General features: G+C 30.3%; 1 protein-coding gene across 7 annotated transcripts in view; it reads right to left on the reverse strand.

The window, feature by feature from the left end:
• Positions 1-24,663, reverse strand: part of LOC126741056 (uncharacterized) — a 36,470-nt gene that overhangs the window by 364 nt on the left and 11,443 nt on the right. The window contains exons 1-4 of one of the 7 annotated variants that reach the window (XM_050447339.1): positions 10,800-11,243; positions 9,940-10,089; positions 2,792-7,680; positions 8-37 (exon numbers count right to left, since the gene is read on the reverse strand). In XM_050447339.1, coding sequence (XP_050303296.1) covers positions 8-37; positions 2,792-7,680 — 4,919 coding nt within the window. In that variant the 5' untranslated portion in view covers positions 9,940-10,089; positions 10,800-11,243. Of the gene's footprint in view, positions 1-7; positions 7,681-9,939; positions 10,090-10,799; positions 11,261-24,663 lie in introns of those variants that run through there. The other 6 variants (XM_050447341.1, XM_050447340.1, XM_050447342.1 and 3 more) reach the window with 6 other exon arrangements.

Below are 24,663 nucleotides of genomic sequence, written 5' to 3' on the forward strand. Positions count from 1 at the left end.
GTTATACCTATATTCTCCACAGATTGGAAGTCCGTTTCTGGAAAGAGCGGTACCAAAGTAGTAATATAGTCATCAATCTTAATTTCCTAAATACAATATAAAAAAGATTGTATGGTTAAAAAAAAATAAATATTAAATTACTATGACAAAACATTTGTCACAATCAGAAGATAATGTTGCTAAAAAAGGAATTTTATTTGTTTAAGAATCATCCAGGACTTGAGAGGCACTTGTCAGAGCGAAAATCAGTTTTTTGTAAATCGCGAATTAATTACATCAACTTTCTCTAAAAAATTCTTAATAAATTAACATAATAATATCTCATATTTATATCATGAACATTTATAACGAAAACTGATTTTACGAGGTTATGCTGTTTTAAATTAATATAGCATATTTAAACAAAACAGACATGGTCTGTTGATTTGCTATTTTACAGATTAACCATACATTTCCATATCACATTGAAAATAAACCATAAAATATAAATTAAAGAATTAATTGTGCTTAGTAACCACATAGCAAAATTATATGTTTTACAGATAAATATGAAATTGTATAGTTTACTCTCCCAGAGAGACTTTTATAATTAAATATATATTTAAAATATATATAAAACTAGAAAAGGGATTTTCATTGTGAAAGCGAATGATTAATAGTAAGCCATGCCATTAGCACTAGGCACTTCTACAATTATCTACTATTTACCACACGCTAATCATTATACTCCGACTTTTGATACCTCAAGACGATAGCAAGAGTTGCCTCGCCGAATGAAAAATCCGCCACCCATTGCAATAAGTAATTACATGCATTATAACAAATTGGCTATTAAGCTAGGTTTAATCACTTATCGCATAAGATGGCTCTAATATATAAAGACATCACATAGTGAAATCTTTTGGGGGTAGGGGGAGATCATAACCTAATATCTGAATCTAAGTGCGTCAAGAGTTTTGGTTACAGTCGGGCCGGATAACCCCTGGATGCATGTTGAGCTAGAAGTGTGAGTAAACTGATGTTTTATTTGCTTGCAATGCAAAACTCACTGCTCATACTAATTGAATATTGCTTTGCTCATTTGTAATTTTGTTTATGTTAAATAGGCTTGTCCTAGTATTTTAACAAAATTTAACATTTTTCTAAGAGCAATAAGTATACATCTTCTAAAGTGTTATCAAACCCAGACATTCTAGTTATGCGATTATCATCACATTTCCACCATTGATCGTTATAATTAACTATAGATGTATAATGACCAGATCCAATGGTGTTTCCATGATGTTTAACAACACTTTTTACTCGGAATATTTGATCATCCAAAATAACACTTTCAGAGGCAAAATTGTAAAATTTGGTATTTATCTTATTCCCTTGAGGGCCAATTCTCTGAAGACATACTACCAAATATTTATGGCATATAACCACTGAGCGTGTTTTTAGATTATTGTTACAGTATGGGCATAATCTATCAGAGTCTTTTAGCATTAACATTGAATTAAAATCAATTAAATTGCCACAGTTTTCAGGAAAATAAAGAAAATGAGTGTATATTAATTGTTCATTTTCATTCATATTAATATTACAGTTTTGACAATTTAAAAGTTCATGACTATTAGCTTTTATGAAAACGCTAAAATCATCTGCATCTAATCTTCTGATTAAAGATTGACAAAATGATTGAGCGTCCATTTGTTGATTTACAGCAAAATTTTCACCATTTCGACCAGACACCAATTGTCGAACTTTTAATGTGGAATTAATTTTGGTCAGCATAATATCATTTAGAATACTGTTTAGCGCTGTATTTCGCTTTGAAATGGATAAGCGAAATTCAGGTAAACATAAAAATGACTGTACGATGCTATTTGCATAACATGATACCATATCGGTATTTAATAAAGCAGGCGGTTTAGTAAATAAGTTGGGGTTGTTTTCGTCATCTGAACTAATATCTACTACCATATTGTCATTATTATCTTCTACACTTTGGTAAGTAGAGATACCCAATGAATTTTGTGTTGGTAAAATTTGCATTTGCTTGGTATTAAATTTTAGTTCAGTAGAGCCTTTTGTAGATTGTTTATTTTTATCAACGTTTTTTACCTGCTTGGGAATAAAACCTTTATCATAAATACTAACCACTAGTGATTTATGGTGACTATACACAGTATTGTAAATATTGTAACTCAAATTATTAAAATTACTAAAAAGCCAATCAATTTGAGTTTTTGATTTTGTAGTTGATTCGCCAACACTCAATTTGCAACTTAAACCTTTAGATATTAAACAATTTTTCAAACCATTTTCATTTTGATTGATAATATCTTGATTAAAATCACCGATGATTAGGATATCACTTTGTTGATCAATAATCTCCTCCAAACAAAATTTAGCATGTGCAATGCTCAATTTTGGAGGAATATAAACTGCTATGACATAAATTTCATTTAAGTAAAATGTGATTGCTTGAAACACTATACCACAGAAATCTTTGGTGTATTTTTTCACTGACTTTATTTTTGCTGATACATTTTTTTTCTTGAAACAAATTATGCCAAAGGGTTTACTTATAGTTTGATCGTTATTCAGGTTGGCAAACACTTCAAAATCATTTATTTTTAAATTTTGTTTCTTTTTAAGTAACCAGGTTTCAACAAAAATTAGGAAATGTGCGTCTTTAAAAATGGGATTATTTTTTATAAAATTAAAATTTTTTGGTAGACTTTGCACATTTTGATAAGCAATAATGTATTTGACATTAGAATCATTAAGATACTGAGTGTCATACCTGGATGTTATAAGTTTGTTTTCTTGCATATTTACCAGTTCTTTATAAGCGGCATCCTTTTCGGTTACCGGTTTGGGGGCCTTAAAGTTACCAATGATGTAGAGGCCACTAAGCTTTGTGGCCCGACTACAAGCAACATAGGTACTGGTTCTCGTCATGCGATTTCCAACGTGAACAGCCACCTGTTTGTAGGTGGCACCTTGACTCTTGTGGATTGTAATTCCTTCACTGATTACAAGAGGAAACTGAAGACGCTCAACGTGAACATTGCTGCCTTTTTGAACTTTAATAGCTCGTGCAGCTTTTTCTATGGGCGTCCAGGTGTATAACACACCCATAGACATCTTAAGGGATTCGTTTCTCTTGCGGCATTCCTGGCCTGACTTGGAATCGAAGAACTCCATCCACACTCTGAATGGAATTTTATTTCGGTCATAGTCTATTTGACGTAGGATGCCTGTTGCACCATTGACTATTCCATCACTGGTGTCCACATTCATTGAAATCATATATTTGGCATCTACCTGCAATATTAAATTTAACATTAGGCCAAAACTCTCCCCCTTTTTTAAGCTTTTTGCGTGTTCCAGAAATAAATTTTTTAGTCGTTCTGAGCAACTCCCTTTGATAACGTCTCTGGCTTGACTTACGGCTCGCTCGGTTTTAAATGTAGACAGTTTCATTTCATTGAATGCATCTACTTCTGCATTGGTGCAAAATAAATGCATAGTGTCTTCAGGAATTTGGTCAATACTGTCGACTTCCCTGGACTTGATCAATTGCACATCTTCGTCGGTCATTTTACCAAACGCCATATTATTGAGGGCAACTGCAAAAGACTTATCTTCACTCTGTCTCATTATTTCTGAAAGTTCAAAATATTTAAAATGATCCCACAGATACGTCCCGCATAATTCTTTATACGGATTTGTTTTTACCGGGCAAAAAATATACATATCCCTTACTGGGGGTAATTGACGATTATCGCCGCATAAAATTATTGAAATATTTCCAAAGATGGCGTCAGATTTAAAGATTTGCTGCAATCTACTGTTAATATGGTCAAACAATCTGGCGCCAACCATGGAATATTCATCTACAATAATTAATTTTAAGTCACACAAATTACAATATATAGTATTAACGGTGTCATGGTGTAACGGAATTAGTTCTTCACCATACTGACTAACGGGTAACGATAATGCCGCATGTAAGGTTATACCTCCGATATTAAATGCCGCTTTACCTGTAGGCGCACAAAGTAACACTTTTAAACTTTCAGGATTATTTCCCGGTATTGAGTTGAAATGGCGCAATAACGACTGGGTTATTGCCGTAATCAGATGACTTTTGCCTGTACCTGCTGGACCACTAAGTGTGCAGTAGAAAGTTTCCCCTTCAATTAGACTGTCTTGCACGACATTAAGGAACTGATACTGCTTGTGATTCAGTTTGCTTATGAGGGCTTCATACTCTGAATCGCTTATCTGATGAGGCGTTGGGAAAGCGATATGTTTTACTGGCGCTTCGTCGTCTTTCTTATCGATGATGTGATTGAATGGATCATAAATGGGCTTGTCTAGTCCATAAGGCATAAACTCATCATCGATTTCTCCACCGAATCCACCATCGTCTAATTGATTTGATCGGTCTTCGGCAAGTTTCAGTGCTTCGTCGATTACCTGTTCATTTAAGACATTGAACTTTTGTCGATTTGCAACAATCTCTTGGTATCGATCTTTGTATATGGTCTGTTGATCAATGTTGTCATTTTCAACTTCATCCACTTCATTTCTCCATGGGATGTATAACATTATTTGTTCCCTATAATAGTTAAGAGGGTCTTGCTGAAGTCCATAACTACGGTAGGCTAAAATTTTAGCATGACCCCTTTTAACTAAAACGCCACTTCCATCTTTTAAGGGTAAACCATTAGCCTTTGTTTCTGCTTGTTTCTTAAAGAAATCATAATAGGCCGCAAACTCAGCCAAACATATGTTTTCCATCTCATCAGGCCGCTGTTCATAGTGTTCTATAAGACCATCACAATAAATATTGGGATCGTCATTATCCATTTCTTTAAGTTGTGCTAATGGTTTCAACATTTTTGTCCTTTCCCTGATTGGATTTGTATGGATGTATACATAGGAGGTACAGGTGTCATGCATCGGTAGTTGTAACACGCTGTAGGCGGCTTCCTGGGCACTTACTTCGCTCGCATTTAAGAAAGCAGCTGCAAGAGATTTAAGTTTGCCCTTAACATCTAAATTACCTTTTTTAATTTCTTCCATAGTCTTCATTAAAATATCAGACACACCTCTTTGGGACTTATTGATATAGTTGACTATGTAGGTGCAACAACCATATGGCTCAAAAACTAATTGAATGTCCATGTTGCTCTTCATCATGGAGAACATTTCAGCATTAAAGTTGTTAATAAATCCATCTTTTGGCAGCCTTTCTAAAAATAAAGTGGTTTTAAATATGTTGTGCTGTATAACATTAAGATACTCATCCTTAGACATACCAAGGTCAGCCAAAAAGTTTTCGAATGATAAATCTGGTTTATCCTTAAGCCTACGCATTATCATTAAAAACTTTTCAGACATGGCCTTACGTAAATCCGCTTCCTTGGTTTTGTCAATTTTTATTGGCGTTAGAATTACCGATTTATCCATTGGCAGGAATGGGATACCATACCTGCAAACTTTGTGTCCCCGCACTTCTTTTTGACACGATTTAGAATGATGATGCGTATTAAACTGAATTATATCACGGACACTTTCTAAATCACTATTACAGGTAATATACCTGTTCGCGAATTCGGCACACTCTTTGAAACTTTCTGGTGTTTCTTGGAATTTTGGAGCATTAGATAACCACAATAACCCGTGAACATGAGGAGACCCACGATGTTGAAATTCTATGCGGTAATAATGATGCTCTATGGGATTTTGTTTAAAGGGTCCATTTTGACTCTTCATATGTTTAAATAGCAGTTTGAACCGATAATCAAAGTATCTGGCACAAGTTATCGGATCTGTTCTAATTAAGCGAGTTTTTTCTAAGTAGGGCATACTCGCGGCCTCTTCTAAAGTAACATCTTTTTGATCAACAACTTGTGCTAATACCTTGATTAATTCGGGCCATGCTGTTTCGGCTGCTGATACGGTAAAAAACAGTGTGGGGATTCCAAATTGGCGAATCATACATAGTAATTTTGTCTTTTCGTGCTTCCAATAAGCAGGTGAACCTGCAATTCTACTAAGAAAATGGAATCCCATGTCACTTCGAATCAGCTGGTCTAGAAAATTTGCTTGTCTTACTTGTCCAGCTGTATATTTTCCATCCTCATTCCTCTTTTTTCTGAGACATGTTGCAATTGCACTGGATAATTGGATTAGTTGACGTTTTTTAAATGTATACAACAGATAGTCTGTCCTTGCAAATCGCCTGTCTTTGTGCTGGAGTTGTATTTTCGTCTGGTCAGAATAGGAGAATTTTGTAAGAAATTGCTTAGCATGTCCACAGAAAAGTGTAGGAAATGAGAGTTCATCGCTAAACTGGTCAAGCATCAAATGTATTGGCGTTTTACCTTCTCCTGGGGCAAAACAGATATTTTCTAGGTTACATTTGTCAAGCAAAGTTTCTTGGCCCCCAGGATTTAAAGGCTCTTCTTCTTCATCTAAGAATTCCTCTAAATTGTATATATTGTTTTTTTCAATTGAAGATTCTTTTTGAATATTTTTATCGTCATTCTTAGATTCTAGGGGCACTTCCATTGTTTCGAAAAACGCATTATCGAACAATTCTTCAAAATTTTCACTACACACTGTTTTAGAATCCAGTTCCACCACTTTTGAGCCTTCGTTTAAGATCTGTGCAGAGGATTCTACTTGAGATCGTATATAGTCATTAATATTTTTTTCCCAATCATCTGATTGCTTTATGCCTTCTTGTATGTAAAGAGGTTGTTGACACAAAAATTTTGCCGCTTTTAGAACAACTGCGGGCCGTATGGTTTCCAGGAGATAATCATTTTTGTAGTTCATTTTTCTCTTGAGCTTAACCTGAATAGTTTGTGTCTCCTCTACATTTCTAGGCAATAATTTGGTCGAAGTATCTATATTTATAGGGACATTGACTATTTGGCCAGTTATGTAACACTGCCGTGCATATCCTACCTGTCGGATTTGCATGAAAGGTAACCTGGCCGACACCATCCTTTCTTCAAGGATAGTCAGATCTTTTAGCTCAACTGGAATAGGGTGAACAATATTATGATTGCCGGACCAGAACTTTGGCAATTGTCCTTTATAAATGTTTTGAGAGCAAGAGTTGCAGAAGAAAACCCCATCATTACAAATTTGTGTAGTGAATTGGTTTCCAAATTTGTTTTCTAGCATTTGTAGATCTATTTTTCGACATGAAGTGGAAAACCATAATCGCATACAACAACTGCAAACAATGGTGGGGCCTTCTCTCAATGCTAGTTCAAACTTGGTTGGATGATTGATTGTAGTGTCTTCCTGCATTTTGTCACTATTCTGAATTTCACCTGTATGGGATAACTTTTGAAAAGAATCAATAACTTTTTGTTTTTTATGATTAACAGTTTTTGATGACAATGGTACTTCATTGTTGTCAATAACCGTCAATGACTTTCGCTTATTAGACTCTATTACAACTTCATTGAATTTTACCTTACTTGTACTATCCTCTGGGATCTTGTTTATGGGCAACTTGTGTTGCCCATGTCCTTGCTTACCAGTATTTTGTAAGTTTTCGTCTTTGTTACCGCTTTCTGTATTTTCCAATTTTTTGGATAAATATATTTTTTTTTTCTGGATTTTTTTCGTCTTAGCGGACTTTTTACTCATTTTTGGCATCTGAAAAATTTATTAAGCATACTTTAACGACAATCCTGGATACATTTTTGAAATTGACAATTTAACCAATAATTTTAATAGAACATTTATTGAAAAGTTGTCCAGCAAGAAAATATTATAGAACAATCTATGTCACTCATCTAAAACATAGTTATATGCATATGTTGTATAAGAATTTAAATACTTTTTTATTTTAGATTTTAGGCCTTATTTAGAATTGTTATATATAACTTAACTTATAGGAATTTACTATATTTGTGGATGGAATTTTAAATGACAAAAATAAACCTTTAACTAATGTTAAATCGAAATTAAATCATATTATAATGCAATCAATTAAAAGCTATTAAAAATTTAGATGAATGAAATAAAGAATCTAGATTTTATAATTAATAATGAAAAATAATTAATTAAAAATAATTTTTAAATACAAAACAATTGTAAACATTTTTTGTCATAAATTGTCTCTTTTTCCAATATTCACAATATTGAAGTCAAATCTTCTGCCTCAATTTCATTACTGCTCTACTTTTTATATGTAGCTAACATCCTACCTACAAGTATAGTTTATTAGAGCTCCGAAGGATGTGAATAATATTAAGGTGAATTGAGGTATCGGTCCTATGGTCCTATTAAATTAAATTTTTTATTGTTTGGTTTTTTGTAATGAATATATAGTACATTTATAATAAAAACTATATATATATATATATATATAAACTATATATATAAACTATATATATATATATATATATATATATATATCCCAGTATTTCTATATACATATAATTATAACTGGACATATATACCGAGTGACACAGGAAAAAGGGAACACTTAATAACCATTTTACTCTTTAAGATAAACAAATGAAATTTGGTATATCGATGGAATTATTATAAGAGCAGTTATAAGTTTTTGTGTGTGTGAGTGACACATTTCTTATTTTAAATGGCACACTTGGTATATTATTCCGTATTTCGATAGAAAATAATATTCTGAAAACAATGATACTAGTTTTTCCTACTTTTTGTTTGATACTCATAGGAAAAAACTTTTTTTTTTAAAGTTTAAAATAGGGTGCCGTGACAAGTTAAAAATGTTAAGTTTTAATTAAGCAATCAAGGAAAAATAGTTTTAACCACCGATTTAAAAATAATTATATCAAATTATTGGGAAAAAGAAACCGCATTTCAAAAGTGGTTGTTCTCAATAGTATGCTATTTAAAAAAATAAAGTAAATGCCAAAATTAATGGTTTGGACATTTTAAATAGGCGTGTAAAAGACTTAAGTCATAAAATGCATAAAAATTATTTTTTCGTGATTACTTAATCAAAAATTAAATCTTTCAATGCATGTCACTTCCTGTTAAACCGGAAGTGATGGAAAAGAATAGAATATGTCAACAGATGCTCTTATAACTATTCTATCGCTATACCAAATTTCATTTATTTATCTTGAAAAGAAAAAAAATTATTAGGTGTTCCTTTTTGTCTGTGCCACCCGGTATATATATATTATATATACCGGGTGGTATATTATATATATATATATAATTATATATATATAATATACCACCCGTACATATATAATAATAACTAAATAACTAATAAATATATAATTATATATTAATATAATTATTATAATATAATTATATAATTATATATTATATATAATAAATTATATATTTATTAGTTATTTAGTTATTATTATATATGTACTATATATTCATTACAAAAAAGCAAACAATAAAAAAAATTAATTTAATAATATTAGTAGACACATAGTAAGTAAGTAGAGTAATAAAGGCACTTAAGGATGTATATATTTAGATATTAAAAACTAACTTGAGTCCCATTAAGTGATCATATAGTAGATATAAATTGGCATAATAATTGTCATAAAAAATACTTTGCATATTTGAAATAAACTTGTGGTACAAAATGCATTATTAGGTTTAATTTTTGCTCTAGAAGAACCTTGAAAGTTTCTATAAAGTACTTTTAAAAACACCACTTGACTAAAAAAAAATTATTTATATATACATTTTTCTCATTTTGTTCTTGTTCACACAATAAATTTCTTTACACTTTATGCTACTTAAAATCAATTTAAACCTCTGATTGGTATATATACTTATAGAATGCATAGCATGCACATCCTTTTAATTTGTAAATACATATTTATAAGGAGAATGGATTTTTAAAATGACTGTTAAATGTCACAATCTTGATAATGCATAAAGTTAGATAAAACTTACCTTTGATTTTGTAGAATGGAACTATGTACCAATACTATAGGATGCAATGAGTAAAATTTTTCCAAAAACCTTGCTTACTTGCTTGGTTTGTCAATGGAGCACAGCACTTTTAGATCTAATCAGTTTAATAAGTGTTGGGTGCTTCAGAATCTAGAAATGAAAGAATATAAACGTCTAACTAAAAACTGTTGATATATATTCTAATATTCCTCAAAATTAGCACAAAGGACACATTAAGAAATTTCAAAGGAACTTTAACTACTCTTATGATGCAAAAACGGAATATAAAATGAATGTTTAAATTGTCTTTGTTACCTATCGATATTTATAATATAAATGGATATTAAAATTACTGTGGTCATTTAGCAATTCACCTACCCAACGATTTTCAGATTTTTTTTGATTGTTTAGCTTACCTTAAATCGATTATCTATATATTTTATTATTATTATTATTATATATATATTTTAAGAAAAAAATCCTTGAATGAACCAATTTTTAAGAAAAAAACGATAATTTACGTTGTATTCGACCATATACAAATTTGTTATGCTTATATTTACTTATGAACACAATAATATTAGAAATATACTATGGTATTATCATGGGCTAACGACTTTTCTATTGATCTAAAATATTTTTATTTTGTCTCTCCATTAAGTAAATAAAAATATAACAATATGAAAATAAGACTTTTAGTTAATAACATTGTCTTGTTTACTTTTAGAACGTTGACGTTTATAGTGTCAAATATCAAATTATTAACATATCCTGTTCCGAAAAATTGAACAAAATCTTCCACATTGACAGATAATATAACTTATGACAGATAATATACTTAAATTAATATAAAAACTTACCTTTGATTTTGTAGAATAAAACTAACTGGGCGAAATAAAATCTAAAACATTCAATGAGCCAAATTTGTCAAAAAACTGCTTGTTTGAGGACTTTAAAGGAAGCAATCGCCAGCACAATAAAACTCAACTGCTTACGCCTCCAAATCACTTACCTAAAAATGACAAACGAACAAACTTATAACTAAAACCGATTAATATAACTTCGAAACAATTAATATTCCTCAAAATAAGCACAAAATAAACCTTAAAAATTTCCCGAAAGAAATTTTATAACGCTTATAATGAACAAAGGAATCTAAAATGAATGTTTATTTACGCTGGTTACCCCGGATACCGCTCCATATACGTTTATTTGTCAAAAGCATGGTTAACTTTGTCCTTGTAGTTTTAAGGTGCTTCTATGTAGCGATGATTTAATAAAGCGATTCGCAACGGCGACATTTAAGCGTAGCCGTCACTGCCGAACTTTTTTTTTGCTAGGTTTGGGTTATATTCATTGTAGGATTTTACGAATAGGTTTCTGGGTTTTTGTATATAATATTAATGTTATAATATTTAATATTATTATTGTAATATTTAATATTAATATTATAATATTAGTTGATGTTAACAATTTTTACTTTCAATGGTGTTTGAGATTCGTGGTGACCATCAACGTAAACTTGTCAAACGGAATATTTTTATAGAAGCATTTTTTAAAATTTAGATTTCCTTTATCAAGTCTAATTTGTTTTTTATTTATAATTTAATCGACATAGGGAATGTTAGTGAAGAAAATGCTTTTCTTATAAAAAAGTTAAAATACAAAATGTTAGTAATTATTCAAGAGCTACTAAACAACGTTAATGGTCAGGGATCATGACTATACATTTAGTTGAAAAAAACATTGAGTTTTGAGACAAGTGTTTGACTAAAAACATTTATTGCTAATAAAGAAGTTTTGTAAATATAAAGCCTAAAAACCTTTTTTCAAAACAATTTATTAGTTGTATCCTAAATAAACCAATAAAATAACCATAAATACCAAATAAACCAACAAAACAATTTTTTTTTGATCCAAAATCGAAGGGGGTGTATACCCGCGAAAAATTTCGAAAAATTGGTTTTAATTTTTTTTTAATTAATAATAAGTACTGTTTAAAAAGCAATAAAAAAGCTTTATGACATCATTGTTCATAATTTATAGAAATGCCATAATATTCAGAGAGAAGTTCTTATGAGGGTTTATGTATTAGAATAGAACAAACGGGTTTTTACGTCGATTTTTTTATTGTACTTTTTTTTGAAAAGCAGTTATAATAAAATTAAAACAGGTTTAACAGAATAAGGAATAAAAGATGCCATTGACAAATTGAATCAAAGCTTTAGAATCCGATATATTAGTAAAAGTATGAAAAAAACAAAAAAAAACTATTTTTTTCCCACTGTACTATTTTTTTTCTAAAATTGGTTACAGCCAAATTTCAATATGAACCTTAAACTGAAAATCCTGAAGGATAAAAGCCCAAGGAAAAAAAATTTTTTTTTGCTCCAAAATCGAAAGGGGTATAGCCATGAAAAATTGCGAAAAAATGGTTTTTATTTTTTTATTAATAAACTATAAATCTGACAACTTTTTGTATTAAATAAGAGTTCTTCGCTTTATTAAGAGGTATTCGCCTGTCAAAACGAATCGGTTCTACCTATTATACAATCGGAGAAAATTGGAAAAAACCATTAAACATAAATATCGATTTATCAAGAGCCCTATGGAAAAATTTAATTTTTTTATTTTTCTATCCTGTACTACTTCAGAGTATCTTTAAAAAAGATTATTACCAATTTGACTCTAAAATGAACGGAAAACCTATTTCTTTGCATTTTTCGATTTTCGAACAAAATCCGGGGTCAAAATGACAATTTTTTCAAAATATGCTCCGAATTCAAAATTTCTTTTTTCTGGTTAAAGACCATTCAAAAACTAGTAAAAAAGCCTTATAACAAAAATTTCCACGATTTATACGAGTGGCACAATATAAAGGTAAAATTAGGTCCCATAAGAGTCTATGTATTTACGTCGATTTTTAAAATTTTTCAGTTTTATTTCGAAAGGCAATTGTAATAAAATATAAAAAGAATTAACAGGAGGAGAATAAGGAATAATAGAAACTATCAACGAATTGAATCGAAGCTATACAAGTCGAGATATTAGTAAAAATGTGAAAAAAAATAAAAGGAAACTCGTTTTTTCCCACGGTACCATTTTTTTTCTTAAAATTATAATCGACAAATTATAATGTAAGCCCTAAGTTGGCAATTTCCAGTAAAAAAAACCCAAGAAAAAAAAATTTTTTTTTGCTCCAAAATCGAAAGTAGCCATGAAAAATTGTGAAAAAATGGTTTTTATTTTTTTCTAAATAAACTATAACTCTGACAACTTTTTGTCTTAAACAAAAGTTCTAGGGAATGTTACGAGGTATTCGAATGTTAAAACTAATTGATTATAGCTATCACAGATTCGGAGAAAATTGTAAAAAACTATTAATCATAAATATCAAATTATCAAGAGCCCTATGGAAAAATTTCAATTTTTTATTTTTCTATCCTGTACTACATCAAAGTATCTTTAAAAAAGATTATTACCAATTTGACTCTAAAATGAACGGAAAACCTATTTATTTGCATTTATCGGTTTTCGAACAAAATCGGGCCCAAAATTAAATTTTTTTCAAAACATGCTCCAAATTTAAAATTTCTTTTTTCTGGCTAAAGACCATTCAAAAAGTAATGAAAAAGCTTAATAACAAAATTTTTCAAAACCTATAATAATGCTACAATATTAGGAAAGAAGATAAGTTCCCTTTAAAGCCTATGTATTCGAACCGATGATTTTTTAATTTTTTTTTTTAAAGGGAAATTTAAGAAATAATTTAACTAATTAAGATAAAAGGAATAGGGTAATACAAAATATTATCTACAAATATATACATATCATCTAATAGCCAATTTCAATCAAATAGGAAATTTTGATAGTCACGTGACCCTAGAACTCAATATTTTAAAATTTTGTAAAAAATCAACAATTGCATCTTAAATAAACCCCAAATTCCAAATTTGAACCCAATCGGATCAATAGCAAAAAAGTTATGGAAGTCACGTGACTTTAAAATTCAATATGTCAAATTTCTGGCAAAATTTATTACTTGCATCCTAAATAAAGCCCAAATACTAATTTTCAACCCAATCGGATCAATAGCAAAAGAATTATGAAAGTCACGTGACTTTAAAATTCAATATGTCAATTATCTGTTAAAATATATTAATTGTATCCTAAATAAAGCATAAATACCAAATTTGAACCCAATCAGACCAATAGCAAATAAGTTACAATAGTCACGTGACCCGGAAGTCAAATGTCAATTATCTGTCAAAAATTAATAATTGCATCCTAAATAAAGCCCAAATACCAAATTTGAACCCAATCAGACCAATAGCAAAAAAGTACCAATAGTCACGTGACCCGGAAGTCAAATGTTAAATATCTGTCAAAAATTAATAATTGCATCCTAAATAAAGCCCAAGTACCAAATTTGAACCCAATCGGACTCATAGCAAAAAAGTACCAATAGTCACGTGACCTTAAAACATAGTCATGTCAAATATCTGTAAAAATTTATTAATCTTATCCGAAATAGGTACTAGGTACCAAATTTCAACCAAATCGCACCAATACCAAAAAAGTTATGATACTCGACTAACCTTAAAAATCAATAATTTCAAAAAATTTTTATTTATAACCCAAAAGCAATGTTTAAGAATTGTTAACATTTATTAATAATAAACTAAGTAGTAAAAACTCACCTAATATCTAAATTTTTATTTTAAATTAAATAGATCATTACGACTGACCCGTGTATATATTCGAATAATTTTAATAAAATAATCGGGCAAATTTCATTTCGTCTCACCCCGGTATAAAGACACTGACATTTCAAAAAAACGGCATTTTTCGAAGACGTCAAAATGTTTGCCGAATTTTCCTGGCCGCAATACACAATTTCCCCAATTGATATGCACAGATTCGGAAAGCCCATTCATTTTCTGATTCGGTGCTTCCTTTCCCTGATCGTTTCCGGTTCATTTTCATTCATAATTTTACAAAAAACCCAACCAAGTCCCGGCCACCTGTCACGAGCAAAAAATTTGTATCCACCATGCGTCAAAGTATTGTTCCCACCAGCCATTTCATCAGAGTTTAGGTTGACACCTCCAATTACCTGCAAAAACGCAAAAAAATGGACTTTTTTCATAAAATCGCATTTTTCGGGTACTTGTACTATCGCTGGAACCTTGAAATTTTAGTATGTATTGTAAAACAAAATTTCGGATCCGTTAGATGTTGTTTGATCTCTTCATCATATACAGGGATGCGGCAAATGAATTAAACGCGAAAATTCGAATTGCTCAGAACCTATTAAAGTTAGAAGATTGTAATTTTACACACATAATGAGGTTATTAAAGTATTTAATCCCTGAGAATATAAATGGTCCAGGTGCAACCACTAAAAAGTTATTAAATAAAATGTGATTTTTGGGTCGGACCTTCATGGGTAAAGTTCATTATTGCTCGCCCTGTATGGTTCCCAAAAATTTCGGTTTTATGGCATATGAAAGGTAAAGGATGAAGTTATTTTTTGAAAAAAAAAAATTTCCCAAAATAGGTATCGTTTGGCGGGAAATCCCAAAAAACTGAAAATGCCAGAACTCGTAAAATAAATTTTTTACAAAAAAAAGCTCCAAGTATGTCAAATCTCTTATAAAATGAAGTCTTTTCGCCGAAACACTTTTTTTATAAAAATTTTTTTTTTGCCTCTGGAGAAGTTTGAATTTTTTTTTTAGTCACTTTTGTTCGCTTATAACAACTCACCCTGTATACCGATCGGGCCCAAAAAGTATACAGACACGTAAGCCCCAAGAGCCCATATATCCTGAAAATTTCAACTCGATTGAACGCTTTAAAATTGAGATCTCGTGAGCAACTCGATTTTTACCAATTTTTTTACGAATTTTTGACTTTGAGACAGTACCGCTCCGTTTGGTGGTACCGGAAAAAAAATTCGTTTACGGATCCATCATTCCCAATGTATTGAGAGACCCTATGCCAAATTTCATCGTTTCGCTAGCCATACAGCCAAAGATATGAATTTTTATTTCCAAAAAAACACGATTTTTCGGGCCCGAGGTGGCGTGCATAATATAGTCGCAGACGCTCCTATATAACAAGTATAGTCGCTTCGCTCCTATACTTTTGGTCCGTGGGGACCAGTTTGGAACCTTTAGGTCTTGTCAGTGATGGGCCTTAGAGGATTTCTTAAAAAAAATCGCAAATTATCAGGTGTACTTAGGTGAGGCTAACGTTTATCTGCCAAGGAAAGAGAGGACCAGTTGTTGGGGTATCATGCTTCAAAGAACCATAATTTGTTATATAGTCGCGTTGTGTGTCAATATACTGTCTTATATTTCAAATATCTGTGAAAGTATATTAATTGTATTCTAAATAAAGTCTGAATACCAAATTCGAACAGAATCGGACCAATAGCAAAAAAGTTACGGTAGTCACGTGACCTAGGCTGAAACTTAAATGTCAGTTATCTGTCATAATTTATTAGTTGTATCCTAAATAAACCATAAATACCAAATTCAGAGAGAAGTTCCCATAAGGGTCTATTTATTTAAATAGAACAAACAGGGATTTTACGTCGATTTGTTTCAATTTTTCTTTTTATTTTAAAATGTAATAGTAATAAAATATCAAAAGAATTGACAGGAGGAGAATAAAAAATAAAAGAAACTATCAACGAATTGAATCGAAGCTATAGAAGCCGAGATATAAGTAAAAATGTGGGAAAAACAAAAGAAAACTGGTTTTTTCCCACGGTATAATTTTTTTTCTTAAAATAATTTATGACAAATTTTAGTTTTAGCCCTAAACTTGTAATTTTTACAAAAAAAACCCTAGAAAAAAACATTTTTTTTTTGGTCGAAAATCGAAAGGGGTATACCCACGAAAAATTAAAAAAAATGGTTTTTATTTTTTTATAAATAAAATATAACTCTGACAACTTTTTGTCTTAAACAAAAGTTTTCGGAAATATTACGAGGGATCCGTGCGTTAAAACGAATCGGTTCTTGCTATTATACAATCGGAGAAAATTGTAAAAAACTATTAATCATAAATATCGAATTATCAAGAGCCCTATGGAAAATTTTAAATTTTTTATTTTTCTATCCTGTACTACTTTAGAATATCTTTAAAAAAGATTATTACCAATTTGACTCTAAAATGAACGGAAAACCTATTTCTTTGCATTTTTCGATTTTCGAACAAAATCCGGGGTCAAAATGACAATTTTTTCAAAATATGCTCCGAATTCAAAATTTCTTTTTTCTGGTTAAAGACCATTCAAAAACTAGCAAAAAAGCCTAATAACAAAAATTTCCACGATTTATACGAGTGGCACAATATAAAGGTAAAATTAGGTCCCATACGAGTCTATGTATTTACGTCGATTTTTAAAATTTTTCAGTTTTATTTCGAAAGGCAATTGTAATAAAATATAAAAAGAATTAACAGGAGAAGAATAAGGAATAATAGAAACCATCAACGAATTGAATCGAAGCTATAGAAGTCGAGATATTAGTAAAAATGTGAAAAAAAATAAAAGAAAACTCGTTTTTTTCCACGGTATCATTTTTTTTTGTTAAAATTGTAATCGACAAATCATAATGTAAGCCCTATGATGGCAATTTCAAGTAAAAAAAACCCAAGAAAAAAAAATTTTTTTTTTGCTCCAAAATCGAAAGGGGTATAGCCATGAAAAATTGTGAAAAAATGGTTTTTATTTTTTTCTAAATAAACTATAACTCTGACAACTTTTTGTCTTAAACAAAAGTTCTAGGGAATGTTACGCGGTATTTGAATGTTAAAACTAATTGATTATAGCTATCACAGATTCGGAGAAAATTGTAAAAAACTATTAATCATAAATATCAAGATATCAAGAGCCCTATGGAAAAATTTCAATTTTTTATTTTTCTATCTTGTACTACTTCAGGATACCTTTCAAAAAGATTATTATCGATTTGACTCCAAAATGAACAGAAAACTTATTTATTTGCATTTATCAATTTTCGAACAAAATCCGGCCCAAAATGAACATTTTTTCAAAACATGCTCCAAATTCAAAATTTCTTTTTTCTGGTTAAAGACCATTCAAAAGGTAATAAAAAAGCTTTATGACAAAATTTTTCAAAATCTATAATAATGCTACAATATTATGAAAGAAGATAAGTTCCCTTTAAAGCCCATGTATTCGAACCGATGATTTTTTTATTTTTTTTTGAAAGGTAAATTTAAGAAATAATTTAACTAATTAAGATAAAGGAAATAGGGTAATACAAAATATTATCTACAAATATATACATATCATCTAATAGCAAATTTCAATCAAAAAGAAAATTTTGATAGTCACGTGACCCTAGAACTCAATATTTTAAAATTTTGTAAAAAATCAACAATTTTATCCTAAATAAACCCCAAATTCCAAATTTGAACCCAATCGGATCAATAGCAAAAAAGTTATGGAAGTCACGTGACTTTAAAATTCAAAATGTCAAATTTCTGTCAAAATTTATTACTTGCATCCTATATAAAGCCTAAATACTAAATTTCAACCCAATCGGAACAATAGCAAATAAGTTATGGAAGTCACGTGACTTTAACATTCAATATGTCAATTATCTGTTAAAATTTATTAATTGTATCCTAAATAAAGCATAAATACCAAATTTGAACCCAATCGGACTCATAGCAAAAAAGTTACAATAGTCACGTGACCCGGAAGTGAAATGTCAAATATCTGTCAAAAATTAACAATTGCATTCTAAATAAAGCCCAAATACCAAATTTAAACCCAATCGGACCAATAGCAAAAAAGTTACAATAGTCACGTGACCTGGAAGTCAAATGTCAAATATCTGTGAAAAATTAATAATTGCATCCTAAATAAACCCCAAATACCAAATTTCAATCAAATCGGACAAATAGGAAGAAAGTTAAGGTAGTCACGTGACCTTAAAACATAGTCATGTCAAATATCTGTAAAAATTTCTTAATCTTATCCGAAATAGGTACTAGGTACCAAATTTCAACCAAATCGCACCAATACCAAAAAAGTTATGATACTCGACTAACCTTAAAAATCAATAATTTCAAAAAATTTTTATTTATATCCCAAAAGCAATGTTTAAGAATTGTTAACATATATTAATAATAAACTAAATAGTAAAAACTCACCTAATATCTAAATTCTTATTTTAAATTAAGTAGATCATTACGACTGACCCGTGTATATATTCGAATAATTTTAATAAAATAATCGGGCAAATTTCATTTCGTCTCACCCCGGTATAAAGACACTGACATTTCAAAAAAACGGCATTTTTCGAAGACGTCAAAATGTTTGCCGAATTTTCCTGGCCGCAATACACAATTTCCCCAATTGATATGCACAGATTCGGAAAGCCCATTCATTTTCTGATTCGGTGCTTCCTTTCCCTGATCGTTTCCGGTTCATTTTCATTCATAATTTTACAAAAAACCCGACCAAGTCCCGGCCACCTGTCACGAGCAAAAAATTTGTATCCACCATGCGTCAAAGTATTGTTCCCACTAGCCATTTCATCAGAGTTTAGGTTGACACCTCCAATTACCTGCAAAAACGCAAAAAAATGGACTTTTTTCATAAAATCGCATTTTTCGGGTACTTGTACTATCGCTGGAATCCTGAAATTTTAGTATGTGTTGTAAAACAAAATTTCGGATCCTTTAGATGTTGTTTGATCCTTTCACCATGTACAGGGACGCGGCAAATGAATTAAACGCAAAAATTCGAATTGCTCAGAACCTATTAAAGTTGGAAGATTGTAATTTTACACAAATACTGGGGTTATTAAAGTATTTAATGCCTGAGAATATAAATGGTCCAGATGCCACTACGAAAAAGTTATTAAATAAAATGTGATTTTCGGGTCGGACCTTCATGGGTAAAGTTCATTATTGCTCGCCCTGTATGGTTCCCAAAAATTTCGATTATATGGCATATGAAAGGTAAAGGATGAAGTTATTTTTTGAAAAAAAAATTTTTCCCAAAATAAGTATCGTTTGGCGGAAAATCCCAAAAAACTGAAAATGCCAGAACTCGTAAAATAAATTTTTTACAAAAAAAAGCTCCAAGTATGTTAAATCTCTTATAAAACGAAGTCTTTTCGCCGAAACACTTTTTTTATAAAAATTTTTTTTTAGCCTCTGGAGAAGTTTGAATTTTTTTTTTAGTCACTTTTGTTCGCTTATAACAACTCACCCTGTATACCGATCGGGCCCAAAAAGTATACAGACATGAATTACTATAAAGTCTTTTATGCCTAAAAATTTCAATTTTTTTGACAGCGTTAAAATTGAGATCTCGTGCAAAAATGAATTTTGACCGGTTTTTTTACGAATTTTTGACTTTGAGACAGTACCACTCCGTTTGGTGGTACCGGAAAAAAAATTCGTTTACGGATCCATCATTCCCAATGTATTGAGAGACCCTATGCCAAATTTCATCGTTTCGCTAGCCATACAGCCAAAGATATGAATTTTTATTTCCAAAAAAACACGATTTTTCGGACCCGAGGTCGCGTGCATAATATAGTCGCAGACGCTCCTATATAACAAGTATAGTCGCTTCGCTCCTATACTTTTGGTCCGTGGGGACCAGTTTGGAACCTTTAGGTCTTGTCTGTGAAAAGCCATAAGGGAATTTAAAAAAACAATCAAAAATTATCAGGTGTACTTAGGTGAGTCGGGGAGGCTAACGTTTACCTGCCGAGGAAAGAGAGGACCAGTTGTTGGGGTATCATGCTTCAAAGAACCATAATTTATTATATAGTCGCGTTGTGTGTCAATATACTCTCTTATATTTCAAATATCTGTTAAAATATGTTAATTGTATCCTAAATAAAGCCTGAATACCAAATTACAACAAAATCGGACCAATAGCAAAAAAGTTACGGTAGTCACGTGACCTAGGCTGACACTCAAATGTCAGTTATCTGTTATAATTTATTAGTTGTATCCTAAATAAACCATAAATACCAAATTCAGAAAAAAGTTCCCATAAGGGTCTATTTCTTGAAATAGAACAAACGAGATTTTACGTCGATTTGTTTAAATTTTTCTTTTTATTTTAAAATGTAATAGTAATAAAATATCAAAAGAATTGAGAGGAGAAGAATAAGAAATAAAAAAAACCATAAATAAATTGAATCGAAGCTATAGAAGCCGAGATATAAGTAAAAATGTGGGAAAAACAAAAGAAAACTGGTTTTTTCCCACGGTATAATTTTTTTTCTTAAAATAATTTATGACAAATTTTAGTTTTAGCCCTAAACTTGTAATTTTCACAAAAAAAACCCAAGAAAAACATTTTTTTTTTTTTGGTCGAAAATCGAAAGGGGTATACCCACGAAAAATTAAAAAAAAATGGTTTTTATTTTTTTATAAATAAAATATAACTCTGACAACTTTTTGTCTTAAACAAAAGTTTTCGGAAATATTACGAGGTATCCGTGCGTTAAAACAAATCGGTTCTAGCTATTATACAATCGGAGAAAATTGGAAAAAACTATTAAACATATATATCGAATTATCAAGAGCCCTATGGAAAAATTTCAATTTTTTATTTTTCTATCCTGTACTACTTCAGAGTATCTTTAAAAAAGATTATTACCAATTTGACTCTAAAATGAACGGAAAACCTATTTCTTTGCATTTTTCGATTTTCGAACAAAATCCGGGGTCAAAATGACAATTTTTTCAAAATATGCTCCGAATTCAAAATTTCTTTTTTCTAGTTAAAGACCATTCAAAAACTAGTAAAAAAGCTCAATGCCAAAATTTTCCATGATTTATACGAGTGCCACAATATAAAGAGAAATATTAGGTCCCATAAGAGTCTATGTATTTACGTCGATTTTTAAAATTTTTCAGTTTTATTCCGAACGGCAATTGTAATAAAATATAAAAAGAATTAACAGGAGGAGAATAAAGAATAAAAGAAACCATCAACGAATTGAATCGAAGCTATAGAAGTCGAGATATTAGTAAAAATGTAAAAAAAAATAAAAGAAAACTCGTTTTTTCCCACGGTAGAATTTTTTTTTTTTAAATGATAACTGACAACTTATAATGTAAGCCCTAAGTTGGCAATTTCCAGTAAAAAAAACCCAAGAAAAAAATTTTTTTTTTTGCTCCAAAATCGCCAGGGGTATAGCTATGAAAAATTGCGAAAAAATGGTTTTTATTTTTTTCTAAATAAACTATAACTCTGACAACTTTTTGCCTTAAACAAAAGTTTTCGGGAATATTACGAGGTATCCGAATGTTAAAACGAATTGATTCTAGCTATCACAGAATTGGAGAAAATTGTAAAAAACTATTAAACATAAATATCGAAATATCAAGAGCCCTATGGAAAAATTTCAATTTTTTATTTTTCTATCTTGTACTACTTCAGAATACCTTTCAAAAAGGTTATTATCGATTTGACTCTAAAATGAACAGAAAACCTATTTATTTGCATTTTTCGATTTTCAAACAAAATCCGGCCCAAAATGAAAATTTTTCAAAACATGCTCCAAATTCAAAATTTCTTTTTTCTGGCTAAAGACCATTCAAAAAGTAATGAAAAAGCTTAATGACAAAAATTTTCAAAATCTATAATAATGCTAAAATATTATGAAAGAAGATAAGTTTCCTTTAAAGCATACTGAACCCATGATTTTTTAATTTTTTTTTCAAAGGCAAATCTAAGAAACAATTTAACTAATTAAGATAAAAGCAATAGGGTAATACAAAATATTATCTATAAATATATACATATAATCTAATAGGAAATTTCAATCAAATCGAGCGAATACGAAAGAAATTTTGATAGTCACGTGACTTAAAAACATAATATTTTAAAAATTTGTAAAAATTCAATAATGGCATCGTAATAAAACTCTAAATACCAAATTTTAACCCAATCGGATCAATAGCAAAAAAGTTATGGAAGTCACGTGACTTTAAAATTCAATATGTCAAATTTCTGGCAAAATCTATTACTTGCATCCTAAATAAAGCCTAAATACTAAATTTCAACCCAATCGGATCAATAGCAAAAGAATTATGAGAGTCACGTGACTTTAAAATATAATTTGTCAATTATCTGTCAAAATTTATTAATTGTATCCCAAATAAAGCCCAAATACCAAATTTGAACCCAATCGGACTTATAGCAAAAAAGTTACAATAGTCACGTGACCCGGAAGTCAAATGTCAAATATCTGTCAAAAATTAATAATTGCATCCTAAATAAAGCCCAAATACCAAATTTGAACCCAATCAGACCAATAGCAAAAAAGTACCAATAGTCACGTGACCTGGAAGTCAAATGTCAAATATCTGTGAAAAATTCATAATTGCATCCTAAATAAACCCCAAATACCAAATTTCAATCAAATCGGACAAATAGGAAGAAAGTTAAGGTAGTCACGTGACCTTAAAACATAGTCATGTCAAATATCTGTAAAAATTTCTTAATCTTATCCGAAATAGGTACTAGGTACCAAATTTCAACCAAATCGCACCAATACCAAAAAAGTTATGATACTCGACTAACCTTAAAAATCAATAATTTCAAAAAATTTTTATTTATAACCCAAAAGCAATGTTTAAGAATTATTAACATATATTAATAATAAACTAAATAGTAAAAACTCACCTAATATCTAAATTTTTATTTTAAATTAAATAGATCATTACGACTGACCCGTGTATATATTCGAATAATTTTAATAAAATAATCGGGCAAATTTCATTTCGTCTCACCCCGGTATAAAGACACTGACATTTCAAAAAAACGGCATTTTTCGAAGACGTCAAAATGTTTGTCGAATTTTCCTGGCCGCAATACACAATTTCCCCTATTGATATGCACAGATTCGGAAAGCCCATTCATTTTCTGATTCGGTGCTTCCTTTCCCTGATCGTTTCCGGTTCATTTTCATTCATAATTTTACAAAAAACCCAACCAAGTCCCGGCCACCTGTCACGAGCAAAAAATTTGTATCCACCATGCGTCAAAGTATTGTTCCCACCAGCCATTTCATCAGAGTTTAGGTTGACACCTCCAATTACCTGCAAAAACGCAAAAAAATGGACTTTTTTCATAAAATCGCATTTTTCGGGTACTTGTACTATCGCTGGAACCCTGAAATTTTAGTATGTGTTGTAAAACAAAATTTCGGATCTTTTAGATGATGTCTGATCTTTTCACCATGTACAGGGACGTGGCAAATGAATTAAACGCGAAAATTCGAATTGCTCAGAACCTATTAATGTTGGAAGATTGTAATTTTACATAAATATTGGGGTTATTAAAGTATTTAATGCCTGAGAATATAAATGGTCCAGATGCTACTACGAAAAAGTTATTAAATAAAATGTGATTTTCAGGTCGGACCTTCATGGGTAAAGTTCATTATTGCTCGCCCTGTATGGTTCCCAAAAATTTCGGTTATATGGCATATGAAAGGTAAAGGATGAAGTTATTTTTTGAAAAAAAAAATTTTCTCAAAATAAGTATCGTTTGGCGGGAAATCCCAAAAAACTGAAAATGCCAGAACTCGTAAAATAAATTTTTTACAAAAAAAAGCTCCAAGTATGTTAAATCTCTTATAAAACGAAGTCTTTTCGCCGAAACACTTTTTTTATAAAAATTTTTTTTTAGCCTCTGGAGAA

The sequence above is a fragment of the Anthonomus grandis genome, chromosome 10 (genome assembly GCF_022605725.1).
Source record: "Anthonomus grandis grandis chromosome 10, icAntGran1.3, whole genome shotgun sequence".
Lineage (NCBI taxonomy): Eukaryota > Metazoa > Arthropoda > Insecta > Coleoptera > Curculionidae > Anthonomus > Anthonomus grandis.